Raw genomic sequence first — 15,892 nt, 5'->3', positions numbered from 1 at the left:
GGATCAACATCTGCTTTCCGGTGGTGTCCTGGCTGTTTTCAGCAGACAATGCCACATTCTGCGCTGGCTTCACAGTAAAACAATTCAGATACTAGACTAACCTGCATGCAGTCCAGTCCTGTCTCCCATTGAAAATGTAGGTAGCATTATAAGGTGCCAAACTTCAGATGTGCATCAAACAAGAATGGGAAAAGCCTGCTCAGTTCTTCATCAGTGTCTCAGAGTGTTGTTGGGAGACAAAGGGATGTAACACAGTGGAAAACATGCTCCTGTCCCAATGTTTGGGGGGAATATCATTGAAGTCCAAGCAAAGATGGATGACAGTCTCTTCTTCAGCTAGTTTCTCTGCTCTATATCCTAGACTAGACTGGTTTTTGGACTCTTGGCTGGACCCAAATCCCAAACCCTTTCAGGTTAAACAATGGATTTTAACAGTTTAACTTTTAGATTAAACAGTTAGGTGATTAATGAAGGGGAATAAGAGGATTAACTAGTTAACAGCCAGTCTCAGACCTAGCAGTGGCTCCAGTCCTGATCTGAATCCTGGATCAGATCTTTCTCATCCTGCAGCAGATTTTTGAACTCGAATATAAAGCTTTTTTTGTGCAGCCTGACCTCAGTAAAACCTCACTAAAGCAACAAGCCTAAAATCCCAACCAGACACATCATGTGTCTCTTAGCTGGAACAGGCCAGAGTCCTATTTATAATGAACCTTTAACAGCATGGAGTCGTGCGCATGCGCAGTGGGAGCTGGATTGTTGCAGCCCCAGACAGGGCGGCCCGTTACCAAGCACTGCACCGCGCGCAGGGTCTGACAACGACGACAGCAGCAGCCGCAGAGATCCGAGCAGAGGTTCCTGACCACAGTGAGTATGGAGGCAGGACTGGACCCCAGCCTGCTCTTTATTCCTCCCTTAGTCCGTCTTTGGGGTTTTATTCCAGGCTAGGGAGGCTCTGACAGTCCGGAGGCATTCTGGGAGGCCCGCAGAGGGGCTGGAAGAGAGCGGCCCCGGCGCTGCGTCTTTTTAACCAAAATGAATACGGCCACAGTTATTGTTCTCTGCTCGGGCTGGAGATGTCAGCGGGGCCGTTTACCGAGCCCAGCCTCGGCTGATCGGCTCTGATTCTGCTGTAGTCATGGTGGAAGCTCCAACATGGGCCCTGTAGATTTTAGAGAAAAGATGCTTCCCTTTTCTGCGCCGATATCGGAACAATATTTATAGTTAGCACAATAATTATAAGAAATCACGCCCACTGCAGGGTCTGCCCTCTGTTAGGGAGCTTTATGTGAATGCTTCCAGCCTCTAACGCCGATTTGATTCAGCTTTTAACTTATTATCATGTCATTGTAAGCTAGCAAAGCCCCATGGGAGGCTGCTGCTGTAATACACGGCTCTGCTCAAGGTGCATCCATCCTGATCATTCACATCTTTAATAATCAATAATCATCTGGAGAAATCACAGCTTTAATAATCAATAATAATCAGGAGATATCACAGCTTTAACAATCAGTAATAACCATTAATAATCATCAATAATAGGAGAAATCACAGATTTAATAATAACTGATAATGATGCATTAGGGGGTTTTATTCCAACAGCTGTAGACACAGAGGCATCCCTGACCTGACAGACATCATTTCACTGCTTGAAGTCAATGTGCATTTTTACTGCAGGGAAGTCAGGGTGTCACAGGCCTCATTTACTAACATGACACCGCTGGAGGCACCGGCCAAGAGAGCAAAGCGAGCACAGGCAAGGCTGGGGCTGCCAGATGTGTAAATCTGCTCACAAATATCAGGATATTTCTGTGTAATCTAGTGCTGGGGATTATGCTCACCACACATCTGTAGATTAACACTGAGAGTAAAGATGCTTCTCAGGCTCTGCCATGTTTACCAACTAAAATTATGACTGAACAAGGACTCAAAGAGGCTAGATCTGCTTAAGAAAAGTCTAAACAAGTCACAGGGTTCCGGTTAGGGTTAGGGATCTCTAATCCAAGAAAAGCCCCCTCTGATTCTGAAGAAAAAGACAAAAATGGCCCCCTCTGATTCTGTAGAAAAAAAGACAAAAACATCCCCCTCTGAATCTGTGGACAAAGGACAAAAATGACCCCCCTGATTCTGTAGAAGAAGACAAAAATGACCCCTCAGATTCTGTAGAAAAAGACAAAAAGGACCACTCTGATTCTGTAAAAAAAGACAGAAATGACCCGTCTGATTCTGTAGAAAAAGACAAAAATAACCCCTCTGATTCTGCAGAAAAAGACAAAAATGACCCCTCTGATTCTGTTGAAAAATTCAAAAATGACCCCTCAGATTCTGTAGAAAAAGACAAAAATGACCCCTCAGATTCTGTAGAAAAAGACAGAAATGACCCCTCTGATTCTGTAGAAAAAGACAAAAATGACCCCTCTGATTCTGTAGAAAAAGACAAAAATGACCCCCCTGATTCTGTAGAAAAAGACAAAAATGACCCCTCTGATTCTGTAGAAAAAGACAAAAATGACCACTCTGATTCTGTAGAAAAAGACAAAAATGACCCCTCTGATTCTGTAGAAAAAGACAAAAATGACCCCCCTGATTCTGTAGAAAAAAAGACAAAAATGACCCCTCTGATTCTGTAGAAAGGGACAGAAAAGACCCCTCTGATTCTGTAGAAAAAGACAAAAATGACGACTCTGATTCTGTAGAAAAAGACAAAAATGACCCCCCTGATTCTGTAGAAAAAGACAAAAATGACCCCCCTGATTCTGTAGAAAAAAAGACAAAAATGACCCCTCTGATTCTGTAGAAAAAGGCAAAAATGACCCCTCTGATTCTGTAGAAAAAGGCAAAAATGACCCCTCTGATTCTGTAGAAAAAGACAAAAATGACCCCTCTGATTCCGTAGAAAAAGACAAAAATAACCCTCTGATTCTGTAGAAAAAGACAAAAATGACCCCCCTGATTCTGTAGAACAAGGACAAAAAATGACCTCACTGATTCTGTCAGAGGGACAAAAAAACCTCTTTGAGTCTGTAGGAAAAAAACAAAAAACAAAAATACCCTCTGATTTTGTGAAAAAAGACAAAAATGGCCCTTCTTATTCTCTGGAAAAAGACAAAAATGACCATCCTTATTCTGTAGAAAAAGACAAAAATGGCCCATCTGATTCTATCAGAAAGAAAACAAAAACAAAAATCCCCCCTCTGATTCTATAGAAAAAGACAAAAACAACCCCCTCTGATTCTGTAGAAAAAGACAGAAATGACCCCTCTGATTCTGTAGGACAAAAACAAAAAACAAAAATGACCCCTCTGATTCTTCGAAAAATTCAAAAATAAACCCTCTGATTCTGTTGAAAAATTCAACAATGACTCCTCTGATTCTGTAGAAAAAGACCAAAATAGCCCATCTGATTTTTCAGTAAAAGACATTAAAATGTAGATCTGTGATTCTTTGTACTGAAATGCTCAAAGAGCTTCCTCATTCAATTTCTACACCTCTCCCTCATCTAGACCAATCAGCTGACAGACACCTGACCTCAATCTGGTCCAATCAGCTGACAGACACCTTACCTTAATCTGGACCAATCAGCTGACCACACATACCTGGCCTTAATCAGGACCAATCAGGCGACCACCCACACACCTGGCCTTAAGCAGGACCAATTGGGCGACCACACACACCTGGCCTTAATCAGGGCCAATCAGCTGATCACACACACCTGGCCTTAATCAGGGCCAATCAGGCGACCACACACACACCTGGCCTTAAGCAGGACCAATCAGGCAACCACCCACACACCTGGCCTTAGTCAGGACCAGATAGCTGACCACACACCTGGCCTTAATCAGGACCAATTAGCAGATCACAAACACCTGGCCTTAATCAGGACCAATCAGTTGACCACGCCTGGCCTTGCACTGGTTTATTTCCACTCAGTGACCAGACTGAATTCCCTCACAGGACAGAGTTAATATCTGAAACAGTCTTCATTTTGTATAGTTTATTAATAACGGTGAATTTATCCTTTTTATTAAACTAGATAATGTGTGGTTAGATTTAGAATGGACCTTCATGCCCCTACAAGTCTAATTTTACTCTAGCATTCAATAGATGCAGGACAGCTAGAAGTAATTCCAATGAAAATGATAAAAGACAAACTATTTGACAAATTAGTCATTCAGTTTCAGAGAATGATATTCAGTAACACCAGGAATTCCTTTCTTCAGCCCTCTCCAGTCATAATGATCTGTCTTAATGTCTAATATCCAGTGAGACGGAACACTAGAGTTAAGTTTTTTCATTGTTAGAATTTTTGATTATGCTGTTGTCAGTCTATAAAAATGTCCACGGATTAATCACCAGTGGATCTAGTCTGTATTAGCGGTCCTGGAGTGAATCGTGTAACTCAAGGAAGTCTGTTAGGTTGGATAAAGATTATGTGGAGGATCAGTGGATGGGGCAGAGGAGGACATAAGACAGAGGAGACTCCAGAGTGTCTCTATTGAAGCAGTCTAAGACAGAGGGGATTTCGGAGTGTCTCTATAAAATCAGACTAAGACCGAGGAGACTCTAGAGTGTCTATAGAACCAGACTTAGACCGAGGAGACTCTAGAGTGTCTCTATAGAATCAGACTAAGACCGAGGAGACTCTAGAGTGTCTCTATAGAATCAGACTAAGACCGAGGAGACTCTAGAGTGTCTCTATAGAATCAGACTTAGACCGAGGAGACTCTAGAGTGTCTCTGTAGATCAGACTTAGACCGAGGAGACTCAAGAGTGTCTCTATAGAAGCAGTCTAAGATCGATGATCCGTTTGAGGTGGTATGTACGAACAGGTTGAAGGTTGGGGATCATTTTAAAACAACAGAATAATGACACTTCCTTCCTTGCTGTGTTCTCTGTTCCAGGTAGGGCATGGCTGTGAATGTGTACGCCACATCTGTGTCCATTGACAACCTCAGCCGACATGATATGCTGGCGTGGGTCAATGACTCTTTGCATCTCACCTACACGAAGATTGAACAGCTGTGCTCAGGTAAGCCTGCAAATTTACACTGACTACTGTCAAATAAAGTAATAAGTTCACCACCAACAGACGGCGGTGTCTCTGTGTGTTCTAGGAGCAGCGTACTGCCAGTTCATGGACATGTTGTTTCCTGGCTGTATCCTCCTGAAGAAGGTCAAATTTCAAGCCAAGCTGGAGCATGAATTTATACATAACTTCAAAGTTCTTCAGGCTGCGTTCAAAAGGATGAGTGTGGACAAAGTCAGAATGCTTGATATTATTTTATGGGGTATTTCTATTCTTTTATCATATCAGCAGTGGCTAATGCCACTCTTCTGTCTCCATCCTACAGATTATTCCTGTAGAAAAGCTCGTCAAAGGCAAGTTCCAAGACAACTTTGAATTCGTGCAGTGGTTCAAGAAGTTCTTTGATGCCAACTATGACGGGAAGGAGTACGACCCTTTACTAGCCAGACAGGGGCAGGATGTGGCCCCTCCCCCCAACCCAGGTGATCACTTTATCCACAGACCAAAGAGAAATGCAGGTAAACCAAACAGTTCTACCTCTGCTGCACGCTCTTCCTGAGCTTTGGATGGCTCCTAAAGCGCTCCCTGCTAGTGGTGTGAGCAGCACGATTCACAGAATGACCTCTTAGATCCATCTCACAGCACCACGGTGTAAGTCTGACTGAGTCCCTGCTGAGATCCTAGACTATCAACACAGGGAAGTCTGGGATCCAGCATCATGGGGATGGAAGTCCACAACATGCAAGCCCACTCCTGATTGCTTTCCCCATTCTGATTGGTTGATCAGTGATGCCAGAAGATTTTCAGAAATATCTAATGTTCTACAGCTGATGCACCACATTCACAGCTCCATGTCTGTCTATAAGGCTGGACTGACATGAGTTTGGCCCTGTTTACACCTGGTATGAAAATGTCTGATTCACCTGAAACCCCTTAGTAAGGACTGGAGATATAACAGCATTAAACTAAACCACACTGTAGACAACCTATAGACAATCTTTGAAATTAACTTGGTGTCCTTGGTGTGTCTTGGTGATCCAGTCTCAGTCTTTGGTGTGTCTTGTTATCCAGTCTCAGTCCTTGGTGTGTCTTGGTGATCAAGTCTCAGTCCTTGGTCTGTCTTGGTAATCCAATCTCAAATTTTGCTGTGTCTTGGTGATCCAGTCTTGGTCCTTGGTCTGTCTTGGTGGCCCAGTCTCAGCTTTTGGTATGTCCTGGTGATCCATTCTCAGTCCTCTGTGTAACCTGTTGATCCAGTCTAAGTCCTTGGTGTGTACTGTGTATCCTGGTAATCCAGTCTCAGTCCTTGGAGTGCCCTGTTGATCTAAATTGATCTAAGGCTGTGGTGTGTCCTGGTGATCCAGTCGTAATCCTTGGTATGTCTTGGTGATCCATTTCAGCCTTTGGTGTATCCTGATAATTCAGTCTCAGCCCTTGGTGTGTACTGTTGATCCAGTCGTAATTCTTGGTATGTCTTGGTGATCCAGTCTCAGCCTTTGGTGTGTACTGGTGATCCAGTCTCAGTCCTTGTTGTGTACTTTTGATCCACTCGTAGTCCCTGGTATGTCTTTGGTATATCCTGGTGATCCAGTCTCAGTCCTTGGTGTGTACCATTGATCCAGTCTCAGTCCTTGGTATGTCTTTGGTGTATCCTTGTGATCCAGTCTCTATCCTTGGTCTATGCTGTTGATTCAGTCTCAGTCCTTGTCGTGTACTGTTGATCCAGTCGTAGTGCTTGGTTTGTTTTGTTGATCCAGTCTCAGTCTTTGGTTGTGTCTGGTAATCCAGTCCCAATATTTTGGGTATCCTGGTAGTCTAGTCTCAGTCCTTGGTGTGTCTTGGTATTCCAGTCTCAGTCTTTAGTATATTCTGTGGATCCAGTCTCTGTTTTGGTGTGTTTTAGTGTTTTGTGTGTCTTGGTAATCCAGTCTCAAACTTTGGTTGTGTCTGGTAATCCAGTCCCAATATTTGGGGTATCCTGGCAATCAAGTCTCAGTTCTTGGTGTGTTTTGCTCATCCAGTCTCAGTCTTTGGTGTATCTTGGTAATCTAGTCTCAATCTTTGGGGTATCCTGGTAATCTAGTCTCAGTCCTTGGTGTGTCTTGGTAATTCTGTCTCAGTTTTTGGTGTATCCTGGTGATCCAGTCTCAGTCCATGGTACATTAACTCCCAGCACAGATACCAGGTGTAAACTGGATATCTGTCTCTTTGACTAACAGTAGTGAAGTCCACCTGACCGGCCCTGCTATGTCCTGTAAAGCTTTTTGCTTGAACAATGGCCAATGATCATATATTTCTGTAGTTTGTAGTAAACTGCTTTGGGACTCTGCTAAACCTGCCCCAGGACTCTGCTGAGCCTGCTTCAGGACTCTGTCTCTGTAAGCAGGATGGGTATATACAGGAAGAGGGCAGGAAATATCTGATACTGCATGTTTTTCCTTTGAGTTTATTCTCTGCTGAAGCACTTATAGAAGGAGGATTTTTCTTAAAAATGTTTGAAATTCAGTTTCAACAGTTTTATTTGAAATGAATTGGCTTTATTAATCTGGTAAATCTGATGTGAAACCCTTTTATAAACATGCATATCAAAGGAACAACATAATGCTATAAACATTTAACATCAGCTCTCTATAATGTGCTCTATCCATCGCCATGGTTGCTATAAAGCCAATTTAAGTGCCCATAATCATTAATTTCCCAATAATTAACGTGTCTGATTCTCTCTGATCACCTCCAGGACCACAGAGGACATCTCCAACAGTTCCTAAAAACATGCCAACACCACAGAGGGTCCAACACAACACTCCAGCTATGAGGAAGAACCCATCTTTGTCTAGAAACGGGGGCAGTGACGCCGAGATCATGGAGCTAAATCAACAGGTAGAGTTTAGAGAAATACATAAGAGCTGCAATGAGAACGTAAATTTGACCTTTACTACTGATTTCCTCTCATTCATGGAGAGTTTTTACTTTTCAGTTGATGGAGTTGAAGTTGACCGTTGACGGACTAGAGAAGGAGAGAGACTTCTACTTCAGCAAACTACGGGACATCGAGCTCATCTGCCAGGAACACGAGAGTGAAAACAACCCCATCCTCAGCAAGATCATCGACATTCTCTACGCAACAGAGGTATCCTACTATTCTTTTATCCAGCAGTCATTCAGTGTTGCATGATCTTTACTGGGGATAAATTACTTTAAAAACAACAGATTTACAACTTCAACTACAACTACAACGACTTCAGGGCTGCTATGGGTACTGTAAAATCTAAAATATTAGGCCTAGCCCACCCACACATTATCAGGTACTTTTAAAACAGAGGTCCAGAGAGCCAAAATCTCTCAGAACCTTCACCCTGGAAGGATAGGGGCTTTTGTTTTGTAGAAAAAGGTCAAAATAGAAAGAAACTGTTCAAAAACGCCCTCCTACCAGTGGACCTGGCAGGTCAGTCCTACCAGCTTTTGGTACGGCAATTTAGCTCTCAGGTCAGTTCTACCAGCTTCTGGTTAGGGTTAGGTTTAGTGGAATGGCATAAAATATGGACGTCATTCTTTGGTAGAACTTCTCTCACCTGATAATTCCTCAGTAACTTCAGTGTGTGAGGAGGAAACCCAAAGACAGACTAGAAAGAGAGATTTACTCTGGAATGGGAAGCAGACAGAGGGACTCTGTGGAAATTAGAGATTAGTAAAGGGCCTGAGTAAAATATCTATATTTTAACTGGTTTTTTTTATCATCTTTTATTGATAGTATTTTCATCTTAATAACGGAACTGGAAACTGATGGAAACTGATTTTTTTAACTGTTTATTTTATAAAATCATATATTAGTCGTTCTTAGTTTCTTTAAGAAAAACTAATGTGATCCATTATGAGGACAGAAATTGTTATTGAATTCAAAAATGAAACTGTAAGCAGGAAATCAAAATGCGTTTTTGTCTTTGTGTTTTTCAGGAGGGTTTTGCTCCTCCAGAGGATGAAGACCTGGATGAACAGGCTCACCTTGACCAGGATGAATACTGAACCCATCATGTTCCTCCCCCCTCTCTTTTCTTTTTGCCCTCCTTTATTTTCTACTCTCTGCACGCTCTATAAATACCCTCCATTATCCCTGCTCTTTTCCTTTCTTTCTCATGTGTATATCTGTTCCTATCCTCCCCCCCGGTCCTTCCTCTGGACGTCTACAGCTCGTCTTTATCATCAGCCGCTGCTCCTCCCAGTCATGTTCCACATCTCCCAGTGATTCCAGCATGAGTAATGCAGATATTTGAGCCAAGCCTGGCATGGAGATTGTGAGGGCATCAGTGGATTTGAAGTCTGTAAATATTACTGACATTGTGATTTCTGAGAGAATGATGTCTCTGCTCATTCTGGGGTTATTTATTAGTGATGAGCACTGAACAACACTGCTCCAATGTGCCATTAGGTCACTCCCAGAGCTACTAAAACTGTAACTAAAGTGACTTTTTAATAGCAGTTTCTTATTTATTTAACTTATGTTCATTTAGATTAATGCTGTAGCAGAACTGGTGCAAACCTACTGTACATGAATTTAAAGCTGAGGCCTCGTGTTATTGATGCAGGCTTTTAGTTACAGCACGTAGAAACGTCGAGGGAAATTCTTTGGTGCAATGACTCTAGTGGTATGATCAGCACTCGCGATTATTGGTTATTGATCAGAGCTCTGCGATTATTGGTTATTGATTGGCACTCTGCAATTATTGATTATTGATCAGCAACATATCTGAGCATGAGAATGTTACACTTTGACTGTGAATGAGTGATATTTTGTAAATGTATTTTGTGTGGAGATTTTGTCTGATGTCGCACGATCCTGGTTATTTACCGTTGTATTTAAGGCTGACATGCTAAAGCCTTTGACTATGAATTTAGTGGTGGGACTGCCACCCGAAGACTGACACCATGGTTAGAGATTGTAGCAGTTCTAATGTGTTCTTATAAATATACGGAGCCCAAAACTGAATAATATAGACCCATAATCACATGATAGCGTGGGTCATGTTTCCCTTCAGACTCTTTTATTTTCTGTTTAGGGTTCCAGAGATGTAGTTTGGAAAGAAGTCAGGATAAAGAGATTTGAGACCAGGTGGTCATCATAAACATCCACTTAAACCAGGAAGTCTCCCCGTCCTTCCCCAGCTTTTTTTACTTTGCAAACTGGCTGTGGTCTGCTCTGGATCTTCATGGACCATGTAAACATCTACAGAACACTCATCTTCTGAGTTTGGAATAAAGAAACAGTTGTGAAATAAAAGGTTGTGGTTCCTTTTCGGCAACTAAATAAAGGCCAAGTTTCAGCTAACTAGAATAGTTTTACTCATTAGAGACCTTATTTGGTCAGAATTCTGTCTTTTTTAGATTTGGGTTTGAGAATTTTCAACTTGGACCTGAGAGAAATAAAATGAAACATCGTACAGCACCAAAAAAAAATTCTAATCTCCACAGATCATTAACATAATATGTAATATTTATTTATTTAATGTGTTAGCTTTTAATTTTTTGATGGATTTATTCGTCTCAAAGCAACTTTAGATGGCAATTATTTTTAAAAAGTATTATTTTCAGAGCAGTTTCTTGCTATGCAGACTATGCAAATGCATAGGGCCCCTTAAGCCACTAGGGGGGCCCCAAAGCTGGATGTTCAGCCCTACCTGAAGAGAATTATTGCTTATATGCCTAAAAATACATGTAGGATATAAGAATAAAATAAGCTGCAATGATCAGCTGGGTTTTTATGCAGATGTCTGCTATGTCATCGTCCAGTGTAAATTGTTTCTCAGTTTTGATTAAAATAATAATAATAATACGATATCCTGATTTAAAGGTGTCCGCTTGTGATCCGCCGGCACACATAACGTGTATGCTCATTAAAATAACGAAACATTTATCGTCATAAAACACATCAAAACTGAAACAGGAATGAAACTGGAATTTTGAAGACTAAGCCTGGGTAGATTGATGTTTGTGGGCTCTTTTGCTCCCGCTAGTATCTGTAGGATGGCTGGCAGCAGGTTCAGGACAGTCTTGGAGCTAGGACCCGTGTTTCAACAGGGCCACCCTTCGCCTGTTAGCTGTACATCAGTAGTATGAGTTGATGAGTCGCCGGTTCGCGTCTTACTCCTCCACTATCTGAGTTGGAACATGACATATAAAGTTCATAATGGTCCCTTGTATTGTATCAATAAAGTTTTCAACAAAAAAAAATAGTCATTTTGTGACTGGTTGGGATATAGCACGGGGGATTAGCTCAAATGGTAGAGCGCTCGCTTAGCATGCGAGAGGTAGCGGGATCGATGCCCGCATCCTCCAGAAGCATTCGTTTTCCCATCGACCCTTCTGGATAAAGACGTTTTTTTGAGCTGTTATCAGGTTCTGACCCTTTAGGTAAAAAATGTATATGTAGTATTTATAAGTGTAAAATGGAGAAAGAAAAGAGAAAAAGGTAACTTGTATTTGTCGCACAAAAGCCTGCATGATACTGTAAAACGTTAAATTTAAGACATAAAAAAACATTAATTCATTTGAATTTACATAGAAAAGGTAAACAAACGAAAAGTAGAGTTGATTTTGTAGCGCGGATTACATTCATGTCAGCAGACCAACAGGTGGCTTTGTTGCGCCATGTTTGTGTCGAAACCTGTGTATGGAGAAACGAACAGACTTTTGTTTTTATTCGTCAAATATTACTTGACAATTAAGGTATGACGTGTGTTATCACGAGTCATAAGAAAACAAAAACAAAAATAAACATAAATACAAGGGGTTACATACAATTTAAAATTAAAGAGCTTTTCTTAAGACACTGGTGACTTTCTTTCTTTTTCAGGTAATTGGGGCTTATGTTTCCATATTAAATAAAATAAGAGTTTATTTCCTTAATTTTTTTCTGGTACATCATTACCTTTGCTGGATAAACAAGACGAGATAAACCTTAAGTTTTTGATCGAAAACGACAAACTTTGATTGTAAGAAATGAACAGACTACATAAACAATGAGCTAAGCTTGATGACACGCTTCCGCTTTAAACTCATGCTGCCCCATCGTTTCCGGTTTCTTCGCGCTAACCTGTTGGCAAGCGAGTGTTCGTTCATTTTTGACTGTTTAACTTTAAAAATGAGTGTAAGAAGGAAAATCTTCAAGACGGAGTATTTTCAAAGACAGACGAGGAAATACTCCGAGCATTGTTGTGTCCCACTTTGTACGGCATCTTCTAAATTTAATGGAGTGTTAAGTTTTCATGGCTTTCCAGCTGATTTTGCCCTGAGGAGAAGATGGCTTGTAAACATCCGCCGAGAGAACTTCACCATCACCTCTCACAGCAAGGTTTGCAGCCGACACTTTGTCTCAGATCTGATTATAGAGCCTTCAACCCCTGATGGTCGTAGGAGGCTTGTAAAGGATGCTGTTCCGACACTATTTGAGTGGAATAGCTATGAAGTTGCTGCTCTTCATCCCAAGGAGGAAGGAGAGGGTGTTGATGCCACGATGGACCACAACTACTGCTCAAAACCAGAACTGTCTGCACTGGATATGCCAACAGCAGCAGCAGAAGAGATGTCCAAAGAAATAGAGGAGCTAAGGAGGGAAATAGCAGAGTTAAGTGCCCAGCAAGAGTTTGGCTTACAGCGGTTTGCTGGCTCCGATGCTGACATCCGTTTCTACACAAGGTATGGCATATTTTGTTTATACACATGTATTTTAGTTGAAACAGATCAAACTAGAAAAACAAACTCTAAAATAGTTTACCTGAATGTTAATTCATCTATGTTACTAGATGATACATCAGCTTAGTTATTAAAAACTTCATGAAATCGTTCTTTGATAACAGCATGTGATTTTACTTTATTTTAATGTATGTTAATTTATTCATGAATTAATTGATATTAATGATGTCCTTGTTCTGTGTGAATAGATTCCCAAGCTATGATCATCTGATGGCTTTTTGGTTCCTGATTGAGCCTGCAGTTTATAAAATGATTGGGGTTTCACGAACAAAAACAGCTGTCAGGAGAAATGAGGAGGGCGTAACACCTGCAGGTCCATCCACGGTAATCTATTCAAATTCAGAAACTTTATTTGTGCCCAGGTGGGCAATTCAAGGCACTCAGAGCAGTATTATAGAAAGTGAAGAGCAGAAGTCTTACAAAACAAGAAAAATTACAATTTCAAGAATAAATGTAAAAATTAGAATATAATAATAATATATACAAAGCTGAACACTATAAACAGACAATATTAAATACTGTTCTCAGATATTCACGGTAATGGCATGTAAATAAATGAACCAAGATGTTCAATTACAGTTAAAAAAAGAAAAAAAGCCAAGAAGTTTTAATGCAAAGAAAGATTTCAACTGGAAATATAAATGTAAGCAGGGTAATGTGAAATGTACCAAAACAGAGTAAACAAAGTGGCTGTACTGCAATCTAATAAAATATAATTATAACAATAAAATATAAACAGAGGTATATGAAGTGAATTAGGGAGGAAAAGGTGTATGAGTGCAAAAAAGGACAACGTTATAGCAGTGACTGTTGGGTGTTCTTCAAAGTAGCTCTGTGACTGCTGAGTATAACACACTAGTGTGCTTCAAACCAGAGCTCCATGTGGGAGCATTAGATTAAAGTATACATGTGCCACTGACCCCTTCCAACAGACCAGTTTACCCCATCAGTTCATGGTTTTCCACATTTTATGGCACTAACAAGAGCACACAACTTTATTTAGACCTAGTCAATCAATTCGGCCTATTGATCATAATATTTTAATGCTGTTTTTGCACATTTATGATTGTTTTTAACCTGAATTGCAGTGTTTTAACCAGAGAGACTGTAACCAAAGCTTTTAGAGAAGAGAGCATTAAAAGGTATTAAACTGAATTAAAATTGAAAGATGCACTACTGTGTTAATTAAATGTCCTACCCAGCAAAATCATTAGTGTTAATTTAACTCCCATAGTGTTGAAATGTAACACTTTTTTACACATCCGTCTTGTTCTCGAGACAGTTGCTCCAGCCCATCGATGAATTCTTTCTCTTCCTCGTCTTCCTGTCCGTCGGTTTGAAAGAGAGGGACCTGGCACATCGCTTCAACATCCACCAGTCAACAGTTAGCCACATTATTGCAGCATGGACAAGCTTTCTAGCAACTCTACTGGGGTCTGTGTGTATTTGGCTTACACCCGCAGAAGTGCAAGCTCACCTCCCGGAGGAATTCAGAGAATTTCCAGACACACAGGTGATCCTTGACTGTACAGAGCTGAGGTGTCAAACACCATCCTCACTCCTCCAAAGTGAGATGTACTCCAAGTCCCACTGCACCATGAAGGCCTTGGTTGGCATAGCCCCGCATGGTGCAGTCACATTCATCTCAGATCTGTACGCTGGTTCCATTAGTGGTAAAGAACTCTTCAGACAATCAGGGATAGCTGAGCTGTTGACTGAGGACATGGCAGTGATGGTGGATGAGAGCTTCCTAATCAGTGACTGTTGCAAATGCAAGGTGTACTGTCCAGTTTTTCTGTCAAAGCAGAAGCAGATGCCAGCATACCAGATCAGAGAGACCCAGGCTGTTGCCAGGCTGAGGGTACACGTGGAGCGTGTCATCAGGAGGATAAAGGAGAACAAGCTTTTTGATGGAATCATTGAACTGTCACATGTCTACAATGTCAACAAACTCTTTACAGTTGCATGTTTGCTGTCAAATTATCAGAACAAGGCTTGAGTTAAAAAATGGATCAAGTGAGTCCAGATTAGGAGATCACAAACTTTTTTGGCTAGTTCTTCTTTGGTGGATGAAAATGTGATCCAGTCCACTTTAGAATTTCTAAACAATCACTCCCTTAAATTAAAAAACATATTTTTTAAGTTACATACTTAAGGTCCTGCAACACTTTTAACAACTTATTTGAGTTTATTTTTCTATACAGATCTTCTCAAGTCTTAGACTGACACTCTTAGTTCAATCTAATGTTTTCTTTGATTTATATTCAGTCATTATTGAGAAAATAGTTACAATTTCAGCATTGTGCACCCCTATTCAGAATATTGTTTAGTGCTCATTTCTCAAGGACAGGTATCGTGGTATATACAGATGAGGACAGAATTTCCCAAGTGCTGTTAAACAGATAAACTTTTGCACAGCTTTTCCAAACATCCTAGTTTTAATTTGAATGCTTAAATTATTCTACTTTGCAAACAGAAAAAATAACCAGGGTAACATAGAACTTACCTGTTTATTAAGCCATAGCACAAACCACTGTTGTGCAATGCTGTGCTTTAACTTTTGAATGCTCATCGCATGTAAAATCAAATTAAAACTACAGGCCACCTTCAAATTTACACAAAGGTAAATAAAATATAAATGCAATTTTACTATTTTTAAATCATAAAACTACTTTTAATGTAATTTTAAAACTATTTAACTTATAAATTAACATGTTACTATTTTAACCCACCACCACCACCCCCTCATTGGATGACAAATAACTTTATTCAAAAATAAATGCTATTTTACTCATTTAGACAATTAAACTACTTTTTATTGATTTTTAAGATATTTCACTTATACATTAATGTTACTATTTTAACCCACCACCATCTCCCTTCATCAGAGGTGAAATAACTTTTAAATTCCATTAAAAAATAAACAAATTCTCCTTTTTTTTAATTACTAAAGACTACGTTTATTCTTTAACTACATTGTTTATTTCTGTGAACAAGACTAGACTCAGGTCCAGCAGTGTGCAATAAAGGACAAGAGTTCCATTTAAGTTACTCTAGCCCATACAAATAAAATAGAAACAGGATCAGATCTGTTAAAAACTATCTTAAAGTTATGCTTTA

General features: G+C 40.4%; 2 protein-coding genes and 1 non-coding gene across 8 annotated transcripts; all 3 read left to right on the top strand.

Annotated features, from left to right (window-relative positions):
* The first annotated feature begins 750 nt into the window (after window positions 1-750).
* On the top strand, window positions 751-10,295 carry mapre3a (microtubule-associated protein, RP/EB family, member 3a). Of its 6 annotated transcripts, XM_041812045.1 has the most exons (8): window positions 3,903-4,006; window positions 4,221-4,281; window positions 4,902-5,029; window positions 5,115-5,260; window positions 5,352-5,544; window positions 7,764-7,906; window positions 8,004-8,156; window positions 8,981-10,295. In XM_041812045.1, the coding sequence occupies exons 3-8, from the start codon at window positions 4,909-4,911 to the stop codon at window positions 9,047-9,049; spliced, it is 825 nt and encodes a 274-aa protein (XP_041667979.1). In that variant the 5' UTR covers window positions 3,903-4,006; window positions 4,221-4,281; window positions 4,902-4,908; the 3' UTR covers window positions 9,050-10,295. The 6 variants fall into 6 exon arrangements, with proteins under 6 accessions (XP_041667983.1, XP_041667982.1, XP_041667979.1 ...); XM_041812049.1 differs by lacking the exons at window positions 3,903-4,006; window positions 4,221-4,281 and adding an exon at window positions 751-867; XM_041812048.1 differs by lacking the exon at window positions 4,221-4,281 and having other exon boundaries at window positions 3,901-4,006.
* A 988-nt stretch (window positions 10,296-11,283) lies between these two features.
* trnaa-agc lies at window positions 11,284-11,356 on the top strand. The gene has a single exon. It is a non-coding gene; the product is annotated as a tRNA-Ala (tRNA).
* Window positions 11,357-12,990: 1,634 nt separating this feature from the next.
* Window positions 12,991-14,775, top strand: LOC121525865. Its single transcript, XM_041812052.1, has 2 exons — window positions 12,991-13,096; window positions 14,055-14,775. The coding sequence occupies exons 1-2, from the start codon at window positions 13,022-13,024 to the stop codon at window positions 14,769-14,771; spliced, it is 792 nt and encodes a 263-aa protein (XP_041667986.1). The 5' UTR covers window positions 12,991-13,021; the 3' UTR covers window positions 14,772-14,775.
* Window positions 14,776-15,892: the final 1,117 nt, after the last annotated feature.

The sequence above is a fragment of the Cheilinus undulatus genome, linkage group 18 (genome assembly GCF_018320785.1).
Source record: "Cheilinus undulatus linkage group 18, ASM1832078v1, whole genome shotgun sequence".
NCBI lineage: Eukaryota > Metazoa > Chordata > Actinopteri > Labriformes > Labridae > Cheilinus > Cheilinus undulatus.
The sequence above is the reverse complement of the archived record's forward strand: the minus strand, read 5'-3'. Positions and strand labels throughout refer to the sequence as shown.